Source organism: Canis lupus, chromosome 2 (assembly GCF_003254725.2).
Source record: "Canis lupus dingo isolate Sandy chromosome 2, ASM325472v2, whole genome shotgun sequence".
Taxonomy (NCBI): domain Eukaryota; kingdom Metazoa; phylum Chordata; class Mammalia; order Carnivora; family Canidae; genus Canis; species Canis lupus.
Genome location: NC_064244.1, coordinates 66,685,936 through 66,701,996, shown reverse-complemented (window position 1 = coordinate 66,701,996; position 16,061 = coordinate 66,685,936). Strand labels below are relative to the sequence as shown.

The 16,061-nt window shown below is 51.2% G+C and overlaps 1 protein-coding gene across 2 annotated transcripts in view; it reads left to right on the top strand.

Moving 5' to 3' along the window:
- Positions 1–16,061, top strand: part of ZNF362 (zinc finger protein 362) — a 40,425-nt gene that overhangs the window by 10,928 nt on the left and 13,436 nt on the right. The window contains exons 2-7 of one of the 2 annotated variants that reach the window (XM_049098350.1): positions 3,462–3,587; positions 4,441–4,512; positions 8,928–8,991; positions 9,170–9,416; positions 12,580–12,901; positions 13,623–13,847. In XM_049098350.1, the coding sequence (XP_048954307.1) occupies positions 3,550–3,587; positions 4,441–4,512; positions 8,928–8,991; positions 9,170–9,416; positions 12,580–12,901; positions 13,623–13,847 (968 nt within the window). In that variant the 5' untranslated portion in view covers positions 3,462–3,549. The remainder of the gene's footprint in view (positions 1–3,461; positions 3,588–4,440; positions 4,513–8,927; positions 8,992–9,169; positions 9,417–12,579; positions 12,902–13,622; positions 13,848–16,061) is intronic. The other variant, XM_025448342.3, reaches the window with a different exon arrangement.

Sequence of the window (16,061 nt, the reverse complement as noted above, 5' to 3'; positions counted from 1 at the left end):
GGAGGCTCACTGTGGGACTTTGAGCAAGCCCCTGGCCCTCTCTGAGCTCTTCTCTCCTCCTAGGTAAACCGGCAGGACCTGAGGCCAGAATCCTACTGGAGCTGTGGGCAGGGGTTGGGCTGTCTTGCTTGGCCTAGGCTTGCTGAAACTTTAGTCTTATGAAAAATATGCCTTAAAAAAGGTCCCATAACTACCCTGCAGAGACGTCAAAGAATAAGGAAATAAGGTAAACCCAAACCTACCATTTCTGCCCTCACCCCAAGCCTGAGGTACCATCACTATTAGCATTCTGGTTTTTCCTTCCCTCTTCTCAGTACCTGGTTTTTATATAGATGTCATTGCTCTGTCTACACATACAATTTAGAAAATCTGCTCCCCCACCCTATCTCCCTGACAAACATTGTATCACGGGTATTTTCTACATGACTTTGGAGTGGTTCCAGCCCTTCTTTCTAACAGTGTCAGAGTGAAAAGCATGGGCTTTGGAGCTTGACTTTCTGGGTTCAAATTGTTCATGCGTGGCTTTGGGCAACTTACCTAATATCTCCGTGCCTCAGTTCCTGGTAAGGTTGATATGGGTGTCAGATGAGTCATGACAATGCCAGTAAACATTGGCTATTAGTAATGATTGCTATGTCACTGGGTAACGTGACTTACAGAGCCATCCTCCTATTTAAAAATCTGGCCCTTTCCGTTTTTCGTTATTGTAAAAAAAAACAAAACAAAACAAAAAAAAAAACTGAAGCAAACAGCTTTGTACTTAAAACTTTGTCTATATTTGGGTTATTTTCTAGGGACAGATGACCAAGAATGGGATCACTAGGCCAGGAAGTCTGAACATTTTTTTTTTTTGAGCTCTTGACACATTATTGCCAGACCGTTTTCAGAAATGATTATGGGGTGCCCAACTGGTTCAGTTGGTGGAGTGTGTGATTCTTGATCTCGGGGCTGTTGGTTCGAGCCCCATGTTGGGTGGAGAGATTATTTAATAATAAGTTCTCCAAAAAAAAAAAAAAAAAGAAAGAAATGTTTGTTTCAGTTTATGTTTCTACCAGTAATGCCTAGCGGTGCCAATTTCATCTTACCCTCACCAGCACTCGGTATTATCATTTTCTTCTTTCTTTTTGCTATTTTAAGAGGTGAAACTCATTTAATTTTCACTGCCAGGGAAGCAGAGCCACTTTCTGTGTTGATTAGCTGTTAACATCCTTTTTGGTCTGCTAGTCTTTATGGAGCACACATAGCCCCTTCTCAGCTCACTTAGGAAGACAGGGCTTAGATACAGGAAATAGGGAATAGGGTGACACCAGGAACAGTAAGGTGCCAGGGTAGGGAAGGGAACTTTCATCTATCCAGGTCTTGACCCTTTCAGTTCCCTCCACCTAGAGCATTCATTCATTCATTCATATATTCATTCATTCATTCATTCATTCATTCAAACATTTAGCAGATACTGTGCAGGGCTTAAAAGATAAATTACTCAGCCATGATTCTGCCCTGAGAGAGAGCATGCCTAATACCAGAGATAGTCAAGCAATCAGAAAATAGGGGGATACATGTTCTGATGATGGATGTGCAGGGTACAAAGGGAACAGAGGAGAGGTACCCAGCATAGCCTAGGGGGGTGGAGGTGGAACAGTCCTGGAAAGCTTTCAGGAGGAAGTGGTCCATAAGCCAGAGCTTGAGTATAATTTGGAGTTAGCCAGTAAAATGAGGAGGACGGAGGGTTCCAGGGAGAGGAAGCAGCCTGAATGAAGGTTAGAAAATAAGGGAAGTGAAGCCCTGGGGGAACTCTATGGCTGGCTGGGTAGAGAGTAACGTCAGAACAATCAGTGAGGCCAAAGAGGTCAGCAGGGCCGGATATGTAAGGCCCAAGGAATCCAGACCTTGTCTGGAGGGCAATAGGGAGCCATGGGAGGTTCTAAGGAGGTGAATACCGTGATCTGCTCTTGTATTTTAGAAATATCACAGCAACTGCAGAAGGAGAATGGAATCGGGGCTGTGGGTAGAGCTAGGGAAATCAATGAGGGGACTCTTGCCAAAGGGGGCGAGGACCAAGGCAGAGAAAGGTTGCTGGAGACCTTTCCCCACTCTATGGAATCCTAAAAACAGCTCCAAAGTGCATATTGAATGTTACCTGTGCCAAGGTAGCCCTTGTTGACAGCCACCACCGCCCCACTGGGTCCTACTGTGCCTAGAGTACGCAGACTGTACAGGGCCTGGTGTGCACTGCTGAGTGGAGTGCCCACCATCAGCTGACCCTAACCTTTCCCTGTGCCTCCCGGACCCTCCATCTGTTCCCTCTCCACCCTTGGGCTACCAACAATTTTCTGTCTTTTCTTGGAGAATAAATTTATTGTTTTCATTATAAAAGCAACTGAACGCGGTTACAGAGAATCTGGAAATCAGAGAAACAAAGACAAAAACTAGATCGGCTCCAGCCACCTCTCCCAGCCCTCCCTCTGGGTGTGGCTCCCTGCAGCTTGCTTTTTCTGACGCAGGTTTTTATTTTTGCCTCCTTGTAATCATAGTGTCCGGACGGTTTTGGTCCTGCTCTCTCCCATTTGCTTTGTTGAGAGCTCGTTCCTCTGTGGCCACGGAGTCTGGACAAATCTCAGTTTTTAATGCCTGTGGGATGGTCTGGGGATGCGGGTGGGACAGAGTTGCTTAACCGCACCCTGCTGTCCTGCAGTGGCCAAGGCTTGTCACATGCCACCCTGGGCTGCCTGTCCTCTTTGTGTGTTTGTCTATACCCGGACTGCTGCAGGTGGCAGGGCCTGCCCCCTGGCATGCCCCTTCCTTGGTACTTCCTCTCCCAGTGCCCCTTTGTAGAGCTTACAAGGCTGGCCTCAGCGACCATCTTCCTGGGAAAGGATCATGGACAGATCTGGGTTCAAATCTAGACTTGGCTCTGTGACCTCAGGCACGTTACATTACCTCTCTGGACCTCAGTCTCCTCATCTGTATCACGGATCTATTGCAACAGTAAAATAATGACTGTAAAAAATGCCCTGACACGGTTCCTGGCCCACTGTAAGTGCTCAAGAATAAGTAATCAATATTATTCTATTTTTTCATCCCACAAAGAGTTTCTGAGATCACGGTGGGCTAGGTGCTGGAATGGCAAAGGTGAATGGGCATTGGCTATACCTGTGAGGAGCTCACAGTCTGGCGGGAAAGTCACCCAGGGAAACAGGTAGCACATCAGGGTGGGGCTGGACCAGGTCTGGGTGGTGTCCTAACTCCGTTACTTGCTAGCTGTGTGACTTTGGGCAAGTTGGTCAACCTTTCTGAGCTGCGGTTTCCTTTTCTGTTAAATGCACATCTCCCAGGGTCATTGGGAAGACTCTGTGACATGATGTGTATGACATACTCAGCACAGTGCCTGGCATGTAGTAGGTGTTGAAATAAATGGTAGCTGCCATTTTATTATTATTGTTATTGTTATTCCCATATACAAGGTGCTGTTGGGAACACAGAGGAAGTGACTGGCTGGGGGTTCAGGGAAAGCTCCGTAGAAGAGGGAACACTTGAGCTGGGTCTTGAAGGATGAGTAGAAGTTCACCAAGTGGGAAAGGACACTCTAGGTAAGGAGCCTGTGATTCCAGGTTGAAATTTGTGAATGAGGGGTTTGTTCTTTGGGGGGGATTAAGGCATTGTGTTCATCCCAGATTCCTCGAGTGCCCTCATTGCTTCCCTCTGGGTCTGTCCCGGAGTTCATGTGCACTCACCCTCTGGTGACAGCGCCCACCTGTGACTCTGTGTCCCGGTGGCTATGGGTTCCTGCTCCGTGTCCCCGTCTGTCCATGTTTGGGACCACAGGTCTGTGTCTGTCACGTGCGTCCGTGTGTGGTGCTGTCTGCATGTTCCTGTGATGGTGTTTGTCTGTGTGCGTATCCAGAGGTCCCTCTGGGCCACACGGTGGGGGGCGATCCGCATGCTTCCTTGGCCTCCAGCTCCTACCAGATAGCCAGGGCTCCTTACTCACTCTCCTCCGGGTCCCAGCTCAGCCGCTGCCTCTCGCCTCCATCCCATTCTCCAGGGACCTCCTAACAGGTGTCCTCCTGCCTCCTCTCCTGGCCTTTCCAGTCCCATTGCACAGAGCGGTCAGAGAGGTTTTTCTAAACCACAGATTCGATCCCATCACCCGTTGCTTCGAGGCCAGACTCCAGGTGTAGGATTTCTTCAACTTTCTAGGTCATGCCCTGGCTGCTGGCTCCAGCCTTCCGTCCCATCTCCCAGTCTACACCAGCACACTGGGCTCCTCGCACATGGCGTATTGCTTCTCACCTCCGGGCCTTTGCTCAGACTGCTGCTTCTGTCAGGAATGCTCCCCAGTCCTGTGTTGCCTGGCTCACTCCCATTCATCCTTTAAGACCCAAAGCTGGCATCACCTCCAGTGGGCAGTCCTCCCTGATTCTTTTTTCCATCCTGGGTCAGGTCCCTGGCTCTGGGCTGTCATCCCTTACTTGGGGGGCAGGAGCAAGTGATTTGCCCAAGATCACACAGCTGGTGAGTTGGAGCCGAGATTGGAAGCTGGGTGGATTGGGCTCTAAACAAAGCAGACTGTCCCATGGGCCAGGCGAGGTGGTCGTAGCTAGGACTCGTAGAGTGGAGAGGGTGGATTTGAGGGGGATTTAGGAAATGCAGTCCCAGGGACGTGGCTGGTGGTGGATCTGAGCTGGGAGGGGTGGGCGGGGTTGTGTTGGGGATCCATGTGTGTCTGTGGCAGGAGCATCTGGGCAGATGGGGATGTCCGCTCACAGGAATGGCTAGAGGGGCACACGTCTTAGGGGAAGACCAAGTCCAGCTTAAGCCTGCTGAGTTTGACCATCCCATGAGACAGCAAAAGGGAGGCAGTTGGAAGGTGGGCCTGGAGCTCCAGGGGCAGGCCTGGTCTGGGGGTGGAGACTTGGGGATTGGCTGATATTTGAAGTCCTAGAGTGGATGGGCCACCCAGGGATGAGGCAGATGGGACGGAGAAGCCTGGCCTATGGGTGACAGCTCTGAGAGATGCTGAGATGAGGGGCCCAGGATCATAGCCCAGACCTTCACGGTGGTCCAGGCAGCATGAAGCCATGAAGGGTCCGACTAGAAGGTGGCCTTTCAGCTTTGACCCCATGGAGGTCCTCAGTGGCATGTAGCAGGTCTCAGGCAAGAGTTCTTTTCTGCCGAAGATTGTGGGTGACATGTCTCCCTCCTCCACTTAGCTTGGAGCTCCCAGATGGCAGGGCTGCCCCACCCCCATTTACCTTAGTTTCCCCAGCACTGGTCCCTGTGTGGCCCAGAGGATGTATATCCAGAACGACTGGATGGGTGGATGGTGGATGGGCCAGCTGCCATCAGGATACTGTTTTCAGAAGCAGCTCTAGGTGTTTCATTCATCCACCTATCCAGCCCTTTTCACCTTGTGGAGCAAGAAAAACAGTGTGCTTGTGCTGCTGTGAGGGTCAGGGTTACGGGTCTCACAGCTCATAGCAGTCTTGGCTGCTCTCTGGGGCTTGAACACATCCTGCCCAACCACCAGCCTGTCTCTTCTGTCTGTCTCTGCAGGAACACTCAGCCCCTGGCCCCATCTCCTCTGCCCCAGGGGGCGCTGCCCTCAGGCTGCTCCCTCTGACCTCCACCCCCTTGGCTCTCTTGCCTCCCAGACCTTCTCCCCACCCACTTTCCATTCCAGCCCCACCCTCAGCAGGCATTCTGCACCCCACTGTCTGGCCTGGCCCTCACTACCTCCCCTCTCCCACTCTCTTTGGTGCCTGAAGGTGGCGGCTCAGGGACCCAAACCTGCCCTTGTACTTTCACACATCCGTGCTTCCGCTCAAGCTGTGGTCTCTGCTGGGAATGCCCTTCTGCCTAAACACACACCTGTCCTAAACATACACCTGGCCGGTCTCCTGCTTAAAACCCCTCCCTTAAGACAAGGTCTGAGCGTGACCCTCCCCACCCACCACTTGCGATGGCCCGCCATGTCGAGCAGGTCCCAGGCTTGCACAGCTAGGTACCCACCCCACAGGCTTGCTGGGAGGCTCCCATGAGATACTCCTGGAGTGAGCCTAGCAGGAAGCCTGACATCAGTAGGAGCTTAGCAAATGGCCATCCCCCGACTGCCTTCCCCGCATTTGACACACAGGTGTACACCAGGGCCAGGGGCACAGACTGAATCATTAAATTACTTAAGACCAGCCAGAGGAGGACAAGGAGAAATTAGGCAGAGACTGTGGGGATCAGATTAAGTGGTCCGGGGCAAATCCTTTTCTTCCATGGCCCCAGCCAGGGGGAGGGGCATCCTTGTCTGCCCAGGAGCCTGACAAGTGGCAGAGAGGATGCTCTATCCCAGCCATGGGACCCTAGGCCAGCCACCTTCTTCCCCCCATATCTCCCTGATTGGGGGTAGGGGTGAGCCTTTGGGAAGCCTGAACTTGACATTGAGCTGAAGAGGAGGAGAAGGTAGCTCCCCCAGAACTCTGAGAACAGCTGGTGTGGTAGGCAGACTCCTGGGCCAGAGCAGGAATGAAGCGGAGCAGCCTATTTCACCCAATTTCACAGATGAGAACTCAGTCTCTGAGAGCGGATGCCCAGCAGTGCAGTGCGGTGCTCCCTTCTGTCTCTCTGTCCTTGTGGCCTGGAGCAAAGTGCCTCCCTCTGCAAAATGGGGATGCAGATACTCCCTTCTTCCTGGGGCTCTGAGGAGAATGTCAGAGAAGAGCTTTGTTAATTGTCAAATTGTGTGTGGTTGCCTTGAATTCTTCTTCTTATTCCTTCATTTATTCATTCTGTCGTGCAGCTCTCATTGTTGGTCACCTCTGGGCCTGGCTGCTGGGGATACTGAGATGGGTGAGATAGGTGTATCTAGTTCCTGGGTCCCCTTCCCCCCAGCCTGGAGCCTCCACTCCCTGGCTCTCCAGCTCAGTTCCCTTCACACTTTCCCTGGTGGGCAACAGATGGGAGGGACAGACAGGTCCTAACGCTGCTGGATGAGTGGGTGCCCGCCCCCTGGGGTGGTGCTCATTGTATCCTAAGACAGGACATAATCACAAGCCAGCAGTCAGGATGCCTTGTCTTTCCCCTGGACAACTAAGGGACCAATCAGCTGGACTTTGGAGTCAGGCAAATTAGAGCAGGAATCTCAGCTCTGCTTACTTGCTGTGTGACCTTGACCAAGTCACTCCACCTCTGGGAACTTCAGTTTCAGTTACAAAATGGGGATGATGAAAGTACCTGTCTTTGAGTGTCAGTGTGTCTGGTACAAGGTAGGCAGTTGGTAGATGGCAGCCTTCTGTCATTACTGTGTTGAGGTCTTTCTGAGAAAGGGATCTGGAACACTCAGGGAGAACTCCAGGCAGGAAATGCTTCTTAATGCTGGGCTGAGGGAAGGGCAGCTTGGTGTCTGTGGGTAGAGGGAGCAGGAGAGCCCTCAGAGGGCAGGGGCTGTCCCAGCCACCCTAGAGGAGGCTACTCTGACCCTCAGCCTGGCCAGGCTCAGACCCCAAGCAGCCCCCAGGCTGGGAGTGAAAGGCAGAGGATGTTTTGTGTAGGTATCTAGCTCTTTGCATGTGGGTGTTTGCTCAAGCAAGGACTGAGGTTTGCAAAGCAAATTCCCCAGAGCAAATGGCTTGAGCAAATCTAGTTACCAGTTTGACTCTGGCACCCTAGCCCTGTTGTCTTGGACAGGTCCTCCCCTTCTTTCCAAGCCTCAGTTTCTTCACCTATAAAATGGGGTAATAATACCTCCTGTGCTTATTTCTCAAGTAAAGATTACAAGGATAATCTATATTAGAAGTCATTATGAAAAGTGTTGAAATTAGATTGTATTGAGAGCTTTCTCCTAAAACCCTCTGCCTACAGTTCCAGTAGGGGCTCCTTGGGCTTCTAGGACCAGGAAAAGAGGTTGAAGGCACTTTATTTTGGCCTTGCCTGTTGGAAGTTTTACTTCAACAGCAATACCAGTCGGTATTTAGTAATTTCTGTAAGAGAGAGATAAAGAAGAGAATATTGATGGAGAACAAGAGTCTTCAGGATGGTCCCTGTAAGTCACTTCTTGACTTACTCCCGGGTTGCAGGAAGACTAGAACCCTCTGGAAGAGTAAGATAGCTCTGCAGGCCCATCTTTCACACTGCCATGGTTGAATGGCTTTCTAATTGCACGGGCCTGCCATGGAACTTGCCAGAGGTGAGGGCCACCAGTAGATTGTCACATACTTCTACTGAAGAGTCCTAAACTGCCCCAGCCGCAGGCCTCCCCAAGCCCCTCCTTAAGCACAGTATGCTGACACACTCTTGTAGGTAAAATGTTGTACGCGTCCATGCTTGTTTCTTGAAAACTCTCCAGAGGTACACTTTCTCAGGTCTCAGGGCAATAATCATTTGGGTCTCTAAACCATCGTGCCAAATTGCCCTTCAGAGTGGCCGTATCTGATGACCCAGGCTGCCCCCTTGTTCTGATGAGGATGTCTGCCTTCAAGGGGTCAGTGGTCAGAAGGGCAGGGATCAGGGTTGGACAGTTACCTCTGTTTTATGGCCATTTACAAAGTGCTCCAAGACTCCCCAATGTGTCTCTGTCTGGGAGGGGGGAGATGGGGGGCTTCTGTGTGGAATCCATGGGTCCATGGGGTCAGCTCTGCAGCCTTGGGCCCTTCTAGGGGATGGGGGTTGGTCTGCCCACATCAGGGTGATGGGGGGACTGGGAGCACAGCTGATCTGTCTCTGACCTTTGCCCTCTGGGGCCCACAGAGGGAGACACTGAATTCCTGACTTTTCAGCCTGGAGACCTGTTGCCCAGGCCTGGGAGGGGGTCTGTTGCAGGATGAGGGTCCCACAGGGGCAGGGGTCCCAGACACCGGGCCAGTCTTGAGTGGGCACGGCTGATGGGAGCTCGCCCCAGGCGGGTGGGGAGGGTCCCTGTGACAGTCGCTCTCTCCCCGCAGGATGGCCGAGCCTCGATTTAACAACCCCTACTTCTGGCCCCCTCCTCCCACCATGCCCAGCCAGGTAAGACCAAGCGCCCTCCGACCGCCCTCCCTCCTGGAGCTGCTTTGCTTTGCCCTGGCTTCGGCCCGGCCTGCGGGGCTCGGGGCTCGGGGCTCCTGGCTCGCGGGGGACCGGCGGCCCGGGGAAGGGGCCGGACGCGGCCCCAGCCCCCTCAGTGCCTCTCCTCTCCCGCCCGCAGCTGGACAACCTGGTTCTGATTAACAAGATCAAGGAGCAGCTGATGGCGGAGAAGATCCGGCCGCCGCACCTGCCGCCCACGTCGGCCTCGTCGCAGCAGCCGCTGCTGGTGCCGCCGGCGCCGGCCGAGAGCAGCCAGGCGGTCATGTCGCTGCCCAAGCTGCAGCAGGTGCCGGGGCTGCACCCGCAGGCAGTGCCGCAGCCCGACGTGGCGCTGCACGCGCGGCCCGCCACCAGCACCGTCACAGGTACGGCGGGCCGGCGGGGCGGGGCGGGGCCGGCGGCCAGGGGCGGGGCTAGCGGGCGAGGGGCGGGGCTAGCGGGCGAGGGGCGGGGCTGCCGCGGGCGGGCCGGGGCGAAGGTCCCCTCCCATCCTGGCCTGGGAGGACCCCCATACCCTGACCGGGGTGGGGCGCTGCCTCCTGGGAACTTACGGAATCCAGAGAAGAGCCCTGACCGGACTTGGGGGTGAGGGAAAGGGCCATGTGCAGGTGCAGGTTGGCTGAGGGCCGTGGAGCAGGAAGAGGGAACAGCACGTGCAAGGCGGGTACGTGTGTAGAAAGCACACGTCGGAAGGCCTGTCGGGGTGGGAGGGCCAGACGACGATGATGATGGTGGTGACAATAACATGGCAGCTGACTCCAGTTGAGCCCCTGTGTGTGGCCGGTGGTGTTCATGCATTACTCCCAGCAGTCCTGTGGGGTGGGTACTGCTAGTATGAGGTTGAACAGGTGATTATTTTTGACTCCGAAACAGCAGTTTCCTGTTCACTCTGACGTCTCCATTTAACAGATGAGGAAACTGAGTCGGAGTTGCACAGTCAGCAGGAGGCAGAGGCAGGCAGCGTGGCTCCAGAGCCCATGTGTTAATGACCCTTGGCTCTACCTGGTCTCAGAGAGGAAGCCGACCAGATGTGAAGGGCCCTGTGGGCCAGGCTGTGCAGTTTGGAACTTTACCGGCAGGCAACCGGGAGCCATGGACGATTTTTAAGTAGGGGAGGGAAATGCTCAGATTTGGGTTGCAGACCTGAGTCTGGCTGCAAAGTGAGGACTGGCTTGCTGAGAGAGGAAGCAGGGAGATCTGCAGGAGAGAGTGGTGGCCTGGATCAGGCAGAGGCAGTGGGCATAGAGAGAAGGGGATAGATCTGGGACTTGTTGAGGGGAATGGACAGGGCTTGGTGCTGGACTAGACGTAGGGGTGAAGAGTGGGAAGGAGTGAGAGAGCACCCCAGGCACTGCCCGGGAGGTGGAATCATAGGAGGAAGCACCTAGTAAGGAAAAAGGTGAGTTCAGTCTTGGGTAGGTTGATACCAGGGTGTGGGGCACATCCTGAGTTGGTATCACGGGGCCAGGGCTGCCTGACCTTTACCTCAGAGCCTGGCGGCCAGGCTTTCTCTGGAGGCCACTGCAGCTGGGCCTTTGTTCCTCCCCTGGCTCACCCCTGCCTCTCTCCTCCTTCGCCCCTTCTCAGATTTCCCAGGAATTATGGGACCCAGTGAGCCTCCCCCGAGGCCTCACCAGCTACACTCTGCACATCCCCCCCTTATTATGATTTTATTAAATTTATTTTTTTCATTATAAAAGTAATATTAAAAAAGTAATATAAGCATATTAAGGGAAATTTGGAAAAAAGCAAAACTAAGGGGGAAAAAAAACCCACTTATAATCCCCAGCTCCTAACCCAGCAGCTTAGAGAGCCTTTTGGTTCATTTCCTTCCTTTTCCATCTTGTTTATTTTTTAATATGCGTGTGTGTTTTGCTGAGCTTGTAGTAGGGCTTTACCCATGACTTCAACTCACTTTTCCTACTCACCATTCTATGAGAAGCATGTTTAATGCTTTTTTTAATTATAAAGGTAATTCATAGTCCTTATAGAAAATTTAGAAATTGCAGACAAGCTGAAAAGAAAAAATTAGCCCGAGTCCTACTATTGTTAGCCTTTTCGTATGTTTTCTCTATAATTTATTTTGTTTTATTCTTTAATCACAGATATAAAAAATGGATGAATTCACCAGGTAAAAAAATTCAAATAATAATAGAAGCAGATAGACAAAGTATGAAAGTCTCCTTTTACCAGAAAATTCTTCGTCCTCCCTAGAGCAAACCACAATTTATACACAAATTTAGTTGGGTGTGTCTTTTCAGATCTATTTCTGAGCATTTACACACACATCTTTATTGTCTTTTACATACATATGAAGCTTAGGTGTGTGTTTTTTTAAATAGATGGGTTCATACTGTCTGTGATTTGCTTTTTCACCTGACAACAGCACATTTGGCTTTCTCTCTCCACCACGCCATAGCGTCTTTCTTGTTTTTGTGGCTGCTCAGTCCTTTATAGGGAGGATGGACCACATCTTTTTACACAGCCCCTGCTGAAGACAAACTGGTTGTGTTCAGTTTGGTCGTACAGAAAGTCCATATACACACATCTTTGTGCTCATGTGCAAATATTTCTTCATGTGCCATTTCTAAAAGTCATTGGTTTGTCAGAAGTTAGGTACATTTGACATATTAATGGCTTCTGGCCATCAGCCTTCCATCGAGGGTGATAAATGCACACTCCTGCTGGCAGCAGGTGACACAAACAGTTGTCTATCTCTGGATCTTACCTTTCTCAGTGGATGGATTTTTAGTTTCTTTCTAAAAGCAGCATTGTTTTTGTTACATGATCATTACCACTTTCCTCTTGTGGTCTGCTTGACCTGATATTGTAAATGTTTCTAGTCCTCTCATTTTTAAAAGAATGCCTTTTATTGCAAAAGTTTTTTTTTCTTTTTACCCTTTTTTAAAGTAATCTCTACACCCAGTGTGGGGCTCGAACCCACAACCCCGAGATCAAGAGTTGAACACTGCTCCTCTGACTGAGCCAGCCAGGCGCCCTTGTATTACAGAAGTTTTTGAAAAAGTTCATTGTCAAATAATCAAAGTACAGTTAAGCCAAAAAACTTAAAAAAAAATTTTTTTACTCCTAACCTTACTGTCCACTGTCCACATCACTTTTGGTACCTCTTCTTCCCCTACTTACTTTTTCTGTACATACATATAACATGTCTGTTCATTTGTTTTGTGCGTGTGTTTCATTTCACAAACATCATCTCTTTAATGGGCAGTTAATATTCAGTAGAGAAGGTTGATCACAGTTTATTGACCTCTTCCCTCATGTTGCATATTTTGATTACTCTGATTTTTGCCATTGCAAATAATACAGTAGTGAACATCTTTGTGCTTTTTTGCTGTGGTTTGAAGTATTTCCAAAGGGCCTCTGTTACCAACCCAATTTAGTCCTTAGGTGTGTAAGGCATCTTACACGTACACAGGCTCTCATGGAGTCACCCCTGGGTAATTTACGAAGGGAAGGGGAGGCTCGGAAAGGACTCTGCAGCTGCCCCCACCCCCATGTCTTCCACAGGTCTGGGGCTCTCCTCCCGGACCCCGGCTGTGAGCACGTCCGAGTCGAGTGCAGGCACGGGTACCAGCACCCCGTCCACACCCACCACCACCAGCCAGAGCCGCCTCATCGCCTCGTCCCCCACCCTCATCTCAGGGATCACCAGCCCCCCCCTCCTGGACTCCATCAAGACAATCCAGGGCCACGGCCTGCTTGGCCCCCCCAAGTCCGAGCGCGGCCGCAAAAAGATCAAGGCGGAGAACCCAGGGGGGCCGCCTGTCCTCGTAGTCCCTTACCCCATCCTGGCCTCAGGCGAGACTGCCAAGGAGGGCAAGACATACAGGTGGGGGTCTTGGTGGGAGGGGGTCCACATGGGCATGGGGCAGAGGCTCGCCCTAGATGCCCAGCAGCTGGGGTTGGAAAGAGGGACCCTGGGGGCTGAGGGTGGGTGCCAGGCCCAGAGGAGTGGGAGTTCTGACCTTTTGCAGGTGGGCTGGGGGCTGTACTCTATGCATGTGCAGGGCTGCTGGGAGCCAACCTCACAGGCAGCCTGGAGATGTGGGAGTCTGATTCTTCCTCCCTTCCAACAATGTTCTCAGCCCTCAAGTTACAATCATCTGGGGAGCGCTCAGAAAATGCCAATCCCAGGACTGTACCTCCAGAAATCCTGATTTAATTTGTTAGGTGGGGGGACATGCAGAGGTCCAGTCAGCCCTTTTTGAAAGCTCCCCAGATGCTTCTGATGTGCAGCCCAGAGGAGAACTTCTTACTCCTGAGTGTTAAGGAGTAAGGAGTGTTGGGCACACCTTTCCAGGACTGCTGTGCCTCTCCTCCCGGGGAAATGTAACCCACTCCCCTGCTGCTACAAATGGGCCCCCAGTAGGACAGCCTTCACCTCCACATTGGAGGATGCTTGGGTTGGCAGGCTGCCCCCTGTCTTTCCAAGGTGGACTCCTCACAAGAAAGCCCTGTGCCAGGTGCGAGGTCTGTGTGCTGCGGAAGTCCCCTGAGCTTACAGGCAGAAGCTTACACTTCCCGGGTATGATGTCCCTCTTGCCCCACAGGTGTAAGGTGTGCCCGCTGACCTTTTTCACCAAGTCTGAGATGCAGATCCACTCCAAGTCACACACCGAGGCCAAGCCCCACAAGTGCCCGCACTGCTCCAAGTCCTTTGCCAACGCCTCCTACCTGGCCCAGCACCTGCGCATCCACCTGGGCGTCAAGCCCTACCACTGCTCCTACTGTGATAAGTCCTTCCGACAGCTCTCCCACCTCCAGCAGCACACCAGGTGAGTGGCCTGCCTGGTGCTGCCCCCCTGCAGCCGGTATCAGCTCAGCACCTATGCCAGGTGCAAGGACCTTCTTAGGTGCCTACTGCCCTGATGGTCAAGACCAAACTCCTTTACTTGGCTTTTGAGGCCTCTGATAATAGGACTTTTATAGACCTCACTGGCCTCTGCCATCATTACTATGCTGCCCTTCCCAGTGTTTCTCATCTGCTGTGTCCTTTACCTGAAACACTCTCTCCCTTCTTTATCCTGTTTCTCTGGCCCTCTCCTAGCCATCTCTCTATTCAGCTTCCCCCAGGGAAGTCCTCCTGGGGCCCCAACAGGCCATGTGCATCCCCATCAGAGCAGTGGCAGGCTGTCTTGCCAGGTTCTTTGCCCACCACCCCAAATACATTGGGTGTTCTTGAAGGCAAGGGCTTGGTCGTCTCCATTCCCATATCCTCATTGTGTGGAGCGTAACAAGCAACTAGGCATTTGTTGAATATTTGTGGAATAAATAGAACTATCTTTTATAGGGCATATGATTCATCCATGTAACAAATATTTACAGAGCCTCTGCTCTAAGAAAGACATGATCCTAGGTGCTGGAGACACAGCAGTGAATAAAACAGACAAAAATCCCTGTCCTCATAGGCATACAGTCTAGCGAAGTGTGTGAAAGACAGCGTCAGAAATACAAATGCTTTGAGGAAAGACAAATTTTTGCAGGGGAATACAGACATCAGAAAGGCTAACTTGGCACTCACCAAATAAAAATACCATAGGTATTTAAAGAAACATACCAAAGGTTACCAAGATTGCAGTTCATCCCTTCAGAGAGGAAGAGACACAGTGGTTCTCTCCCCCAGTGATGATCACATCTGTGAGCATTGCTATCTGTTGGCCAATATCAGCTTTGTAAAAGTCGGGGATAAGGTGATTTTTGCTGTGGAGCTTGTAATTCGCCTGAAGCAATCAAGTTTTCTCTCTTTGGGGGACTAATGCTAGACAGAGAGACCCTAGTTTTTGTTTCTAGGTTTTTAAAAATTGTTATCACTGTTGTGATTTATTTGTATATGTCCATGGTCTTAGTAGGCTTTATCACAGGATGCAGAATGCCTTGTCTAGTTCTTGGACTCGGAGACCTAATGTGTAGGTTTGATAAGTAAGAAACATTGGCAGAGTGACAGCAGGGCAAGCCTCTGTTTCTCTTGCTCCTGTGCCTCCCGAGGTATAAGGATTTGACCATCGAAGTGTGTCCCAGCAATTTTCTTTTGTTTTTGTTTTTGTTTTTGTTCCAGCAATTTTCTGATGTTTGTCATTACTTTGATTTCTTTTTTAAGTTTGGCCAGTTTTTTTTGGACACAGGCATATGTAATGAGGTGTTGATTTTTTTTTTGTTTACTCGTTGAGACCGAGAGATACAGAGAGAGAGCATGAGCAGGGGGAGAAGCAGAGGGAGAGGAGGAAGCAGGCTCCCCACTGAGCCAGAAGCTGGACAAGGGGCTCCGTCGCAGGACCCTGAGATCACAACCTGAGCTGAAGGCAGAGGCTTAACCAACTAAGACACCCAGATGCCCCTGGCGGGGGGGGGGGGGGGTGATTAATAAACAAAGTCCTGCTGGTTGTATGGCTATTAAAATCAGAGCATGTGACACTGAGGTTTCAGAGTTAACTTCTGTCAGGAGACCTCGCAAAACCCCGGGGTCATGATTTTAATCTTGTGTGTGAAAAAATTTCTTAGGATATTGTCTAGGATCAGAAAGCTAGAACCATTCAGTTCAGATTTGTTGGGTTGTTGCCCCTACAGTCTGTAACGGTCAGGGTACGTTCTTTTTGCAGATTTCCCGTTTGTCAGTGTCTTGGGCTGGCAGGAGCCACTTTTTCTGTAACCTTAAGGGCTGGGGTTTCACAAGCCAGGGAGCAGATCTAGTGCAGCTTCCTAGGGAGGTCACATTCCCACATGTGAAGGTTGGCCCTTGTGTTTTGCTCTCAGGCTTGTCATGCCTAATTAAATGAAATTTGTCTTTAAATGTGACATTTCTGGCATGGTCATGGTTACAAATTTGATTTACCCAATTATATCCTGTAGGGAAGGGGGACAGATTCTTACTGACCCTATTTACCAAACTAACAGCCACGAGGAGTAAATGATCCCAGTAAAGGCACTGTATTTGTCAGCGATTATTCTGAGCAGTTTTGTAGGTGGGGCCAGTAACATGCTGTTTCAATAGA